The 6,420-nt window shown below is 36.5% G+C and overlaps 1 protein-coding gene across 1 annotated transcript; it reads left to right on the top strand.

Moving 5' to 3' along the window:
* Positions 1-1,411: 1,411 nt before the first annotated feature.
* On the top strand, positions 1,412-3,944 carry LOC109238577 (probable pectinesterase/pectinesterase inhibitor 41). Its single transcript, XM_019405063.1, has 2 exons — positions 1,412-2,435; positions 3,034-3,944. Exons 1-2 carry the CDS (start codon positions 1,556-1,558, stop codon positions 3,723-3,725), a joined length of 1,572 nt encoding a protein of 523 aa, XP_019260608.1. The 5' UTR covers positions 1,412-1,555; the 3' UTR covers positions 3,726-3,944.
* Positions 3,945-6,420: the final 2,476 nt, after the last annotated feature.

Below are 6,420 nucleotides of genomic sequence, written 5' to 3'. Positions count from 1 at the left end.
GGGGATGGTGGGTAGGGTAAGTTAGAAAAGAACAGAAAATTAAAATTAAAAAAAAAAGTAAAATTGGGGCAACTAAATAAATTTCTAGATAAGTTAAGTTAGGTTGAGATATCTTTGTTTTGGGTGAGTTTCGTGGGTTGTATTTGGGCTGCTTAATGGGTCAAAATGGGCTATAGAAAATAATGGGTTAACTTGGGGTCAGCCCAAATTGACCCTTGAGCTAAAATATTTGTAGCCCAACCCATTAATCTCTGGGCGGGTTGGGTGGGTTGAATGAGTTTGGGCTCAAATTGTCACCCCTAATCGTATCGTGCCTGAAGATTCGCACAGCTATCAAATCGTGTCGAGGAAGGAAAGCATTTACTCTACCATGATTCAAGGAATAGCCGTTGGGGAACTCCACACTTATTTTTGGAAAGAATCATCAATCAAGATTCGTTCCAAGGATCAATTCCTTTGGGTTGCCAATCTCCCAAGATCTGTGTCAATCAAAAATCAAAGTAGATCTCCTCTCAAGTTGTATTTATAGTCGATGGCCAAGAAGAACAAAGCATACTTTGGTCTAACCAACTCCAAGCTCTTTGTTCTACTCTTTATGAGCATTGTATTTCAAATTGAATTACTGTGTAACAATCAGAGAGAAACAAAAAGAGAAATATTGGTGAGGCATTGTATCAAAAATTTGAGAGTTACTTAGCATAAGAAATCTGTTGGCGTGTACAAGAATCCGGCCAACGCAATTGTACTCAGAATAATAAGGAGCTTTAAAGAGAGATCACACTTGCAACCTAAGGGGATTGGACTAGGATTCACATTCTGAATATCTTGTGTCATTTAATCTTCTGCATTTTTTTATTCTGCAGCTTTATCTGCTTTACTTATCTCAAATTTTTCGGTCGACTAACTGATAAACTAGTCGAAAAGGACAACAATTCATTCCCCTCTTGTACTTTCATATATAACCTAGCAGAGTTTTGCTTTTTATGATCCGAAACTAGAGTTGCGATTGGTTCCGTATAATCCAACAAAAGAAGCCCCTAATCGTAATTTCATTATGTCAACTTAACTTCTTTAACATCCACGGTGCTGAGACGAGAAATCATAGGTCTTGAATGGAGTCTGCTTTGTTTTCGTGTTGTCAACATAATTTCTTTTTTCGCTTTACTTCTTTGGGTAACATTTTGCCTTTTGACCAGTGGAGCTTTACGTATCAAATAGTAGTTGACATTTTAAAGTTCAATAGTATATAATTAGCTGGTGCAACTTGGCTTAGCTTGCTAATCATTCCTCAAATTTCCATATCTCGAGAAGAGAAACGGTATTTCTATCCAAGAATAACAAAAAAAAACATGTATAAAATTAGGTTAATGCTCAGTATACAGCTTGCAATATGGCGAGTCTTCTCTAAGAAAGAAAAAAAATATTGCAAGTTTTCGATCATCTCGTCTCCAAGTATGCATTCAAGTGGACAATACATTTATGAACGTCAATGTGGCAAATGCCTATATATGCCCATACTATCTAGATTCACACATTGATACACATAATTATCAATATGGGAATAGAACACTTTGTGCCTAAAATTGTCACTCTCTTTCTCGTCATCACCTTTCATTGCTCCTCTCCATTTGCTGCACCATCTTCTTCCTTTTGTGACATCACTCCCTTCCCTGACTTGTGCAAATATTTTCTTCCTCAAAATAAGTCTACAAACATACATGACCATGTAAGGCTGTCCATCCATCTTTCATCATCAGCAACTACACAATTTCTTGATTCAATCAACGGTTACTTAAACTCAAAAAATACATCATCTCAAAGTAGCATATTTGTCCTCCAAGATTGTCAATTGCTTATTGGCCTAAATTTGGATTTCTTATCCAATGTCGCGGCTACTATTAGCCAACCTGGAAATACTCTTCAGGGTTCAAAATTTGATGATGTGGAAACCTTGCTTAGTGCATCTATAACAAATCAACAAACCTGCTTGGATAGCCTTCAAATCACTCCTTCAGCTGCAGACATTGCGAGTCAGATTTTTCCTACACTCGCTAATGGCAGCATGATGTATAGCGTGTCTCTCGCCCTTTTTAAGTATGGCTGGCTTCCTAATTCACCAACAAGAGGTGGACGAAAGCTGTTGCAAATTAGTGGAATTAGTTCTGTAAACGTGACACAAATGGTAGTGGTAAATCCAGATGGATCTGGGAATTACACAACCATCAATGATGCCATTGCAGCTGCGCCAAATAATACGAAAGCAGGAAACGGGTATTACAAGATATATGTGGTTGCTGGTGTGTACCAAGAGTATGTCTCTATTGCCAGTAACAAGAAGTATTTGATGATGGTTGGTGATGGCATTAATAAGACTATTATCACTGGTAATCACAGCGTAGTTGATGGATGGACAACCTTCAACTCTGCCACATTCGGTAAGTATATATTTGGTCATTTCAAGTCAAATCTCATTTCAGTTAATTATTCAACGTTTCTAAGAGAATTTAGATGGTAATTTGGGAAAGCAAGACTTAAATTAATGCCATGCACTTTGTAGTCCATAGAAATCGGATCTTAGTTAAGCTTTCTCAAAAATAAAATAACGTTGGTAGATAATTGAATATCTCACGTAACATGATGTTCCCTAGAAGTCAAATCTTTCTCTTTAGCTTTAATTCGCAAATAATTAAAGATATACATACTTAACATCTCCCAAGACTCATGTATCAAGATGCGGATCCAAGATTTAAACTTGATGGATTCAACTTTTTCAGTTATATAGCAATGAACTCATTGTGTTTCCAAAATTATTATTATTATTATTATTATTATGGTTCAAAATGTAATATTTGCTGAAATTAACAACATTTTTGCCTCTGCATGCATGTATACCTAGTCACACAGTCAGATTGCTAGCAATGGTTATATAATTAACAAGAATTTGGGGATCAAGTGTTGCATCCTTTGAGATATATGAGCTAGTTATAGCACCACTTTTTAATGTAATGTATCTAAAAGTAAATCATCATGCAGCTGTGGTTGGGGAAGGATTTCTGGCAATGAACATTACCTTTCAGAACACAGCAGGAGCAATAAAGCATCAAGCAGTGGCAGTTCGAAATGGTGCTGATCTCTCTACATTTTACAGTTGCAGCTTTGAAGGGTATCAAGACACTTTGTACACGCATTCTATGAGACAATTCTACAGGGAATGTGATATATACGGGACGGTCGATTTCATTTTCGGAAATGCTGCTGTAGTTTTCCAGAACTGTAACATATATCCACGCCTTCCATTACAAGGCCAGTTTAATCCAATAACTGCACAGGGCAGAACTGACATAAACCAGAATACAGGCACATCCATTCACAATTGCACCATAAAAGCTGCCCCTGATCTGGCCTCGAGCAATGGCACTACACAGACATATTTAGGCCGGCCGTGGAAGGAGTATTCAAGAACAGTTTATATGCAATCCTTCATGGATAGCCTGATAAATCCTGCTGGTTGGGCAGCTTGGTCTGGAGATTTCGCGCTAAGTACGTTATATTATGCTGAATATAACAACACAGGCCCTGGATCCAATACGAGCAGCAGGGTAACTTGGCCTGGTTATCATGTGATTAACAGCACAGATGCTATCAGTTTTACAGTTTCCAATTTCATAGCAGGGAACTTTTGGCTGCCTGCCACTGGAGTCCCTTATACTGGTGATTTACTTTAAGCAGCAATGCTTGCGATTCTATTTTGTTTGTTCTGTTTATGAATATGGACGCACCATCTGAATCTTTTGTTAGTAAATAATAAACAAAAACGGGCTTTGAGGCGTGAAAATTAACTGTCCTTAAAGAGTTATCGCCTGTATACTAATTTAGGAAAATACAAAACGATTCTCTTCAGGATACAACAAAGCATGCAATAATACTTGTGATTTTTTATTCCACTTCATTGGAAATTCTTGTGTATTTATAGGCAACCAAGAGACCCTTTCAGAAATATGTCTTGTTTCACAAACAGACATATTTGGACAGACCCTTTCATAACAGACATAACTGTTTACTCGAATTTTGAATTTAAAATTCAAATAAATTGATTTGTCTGTCACAAAATAAAATAATAAACTTTAGGATCCTACCCGGTCCAAGTCCATGATTATATAATATATAAATATATAGCGTACTTAATTGCACACACTTAAAAGTATGTGTCCTAAAACAAAGACATGAAAGGGACAAGTGCTTAAAAGGCTCCAAATCGGCCTTTTCTCTTCCAATGTGGGAATAATCCCACTTCCCAACTCAAATAACAAACTATCTTACATCTTTGAACAAGTTCTGGATATGTTTTATTTCCACTTTACATTTTCTAAAGCTTTAATGTATTTTGTGCCAAGCAAGAAACAAGAAGACAGGAGATAGAGACTTGTGTAACATGTTAGTTAACTTGTAAGGACCACCTAAGGTTGTGATGGAGTGCTAATTACTCCTCCATACTTAATAAGAGGTCTCGGGTTCGAACCCTGGGAATGGAGTCGCCTTTGATAGGGATGCTTTACCTCTTCCCCCGGTCCCCGAACCCCAAGTAGAACTTCTGGACGTGAATCTGAATTAGTCGGCCCGAAAGCGGATACCAAATACCGGAAGGAAACCAGAAAACGAAAAAAGTTTAACTTGTAATAAGGCAATATTTCTTTGTCTATCTATATCCACTCTGTAAATATAAGGAGGCTTGGCATACCGCTGCTATAAAGCTTGTCTTAAGCCATATATACAATGTCTTGTTGAGTCTGCAGACAAGGTTAGGGGATGAAATTGTCATGCATTGTCGACTTCATGCAAATCAATATCTTTAGTGAATCCAAGCGCAGTTTCACTACATCCTACCATAAAATACCTCAAGTCGATGAATACGGTGTCAATAATTTATAGTACTGTAACTATTTTATTAACAGTTTTGGATCCATGCATATCCTTCAAGTCTCAACTTTCTAGAGAATCCAGTAGCACAAATACCTCACAGGGACTCATGTTCTCTAGAATTAACATGCACTTTACGAAATGGTTCTCCAATTTAAACTTGCAACTTCCACTGAATGTTTTTACTTTTTCATGCTTGTTGTATTTGACATTTGGATAATTTTTTTCAATGAATATATAAAAGTTTGACATTCGGATGATCATCAATTTGTCAAACATTAATTCAGAAATCCCTGCTTAAATACGTCGTACATTTTGTTTATCTGAATTTCAAATTCAACATTAATTTCTTCTGTATTTTCCGTCTCACTTATAAAAACGAAAAATTGACTAGTAACTTGAAGAACGTGGAGAAATACTCAGCAATGACTAGAGTTTTCAAGAAGAGTGAGATTTAGAAAAAGAAGGTGTTATTTGATGTCCTGTTTGTACCTTACTGAATTTTGTGGACAAAACAACTTATTTCATCCGATTAGTGACGAGAAGAACTAGGTACTTTTGCTTTTGAAACCACGTCATTCACCAAGCATCTAATTTAATTTCTAATATTTGATTACTAAAACCCAAAAGACTTGTCAAACTGCATATGAACATATTAAGATAGAGGATCAAATCAATCTATCATTGTTTAATTACGACAGAATATATATTTGGCAAACAAGTGTAATACTCTACTTTGCCACCTTGTAATAAATTCTATTAAACACCCACTTTTTTATACATTCTCGCTGATTAACCAATTCACTCTTCCTTCGTCAAATCTTCAAGCAAGAAAATAATTTTAAGAATTTCCTTACGAGCCAAAAAGAAGATCATCCTCTTAATTAGTCGCTCTTTCAATTCAAGGAGCTCTGGGTAATTTCATAAAAAGAAAATAAAGAAAAAGGCCATATATACTACGTTCTTCCTTCTGAGGTTTAGTATTATGCAGAATTATTCAAATTTGAAATTTTCTTTCTGTTCATTTTTCAGGTGATTTGGTGTGTGAGGAATTACCCGTCGAACTGTGTTCCTTCTCAATTGAATCCGCAGAGAAACAGTGTTTTCTTGAGACAGTTTACACGTCGTCTAACAATGGAATAAGGGAACTCCAAATCCAATGCAAGACATCTGAAGTTTATGCAATTAGTAATAATTTGCATGAACATATTGAGAGAGACGAATGCATTTCTGCATGTGGGGTTGATAGGAAATCACTTGGAATCTCATCAGACTCACTTTTTGAATCTAAATTCACTGCCAAGCTTTGCTCACCTCAGTGTACCCGGAGTAGGCATCGAGAAAACTCAGAGTCTCGTGGCCGGCCGTGGCATCGATCATGTGATCGATGTTAGGCAAAGGGAAAGAATCTTTTGGGGCATGCTTTGTTTAAATCTTTATAATCTACACACATTCTTAGTTTATTCCCTTTCTTAGGGACTACTATTACGTTCACTAACCATT

Source organism: Nicotiana attenuata, unplaced genomic scaffold (genome assembly GCF_001879085.1).
Source record: "Nicotiana attenuata strain UT unplaced genomic scaffold, NIATTr2, whole genome shotgun sequence".
In the NCBI taxonomy this organism is placed as follows: domain Eukaryota; kingdom Viridiplantae; phylum Streptophyta; class Magnoliopsida; order Solanales; family Solanaceae; genus Nicotiana; species Nicotiana attenuata.
Note: the sequence above shows the minus strand (reverse complement) of the source record. Positions and strands in the feature narration are given on the sequence as shown.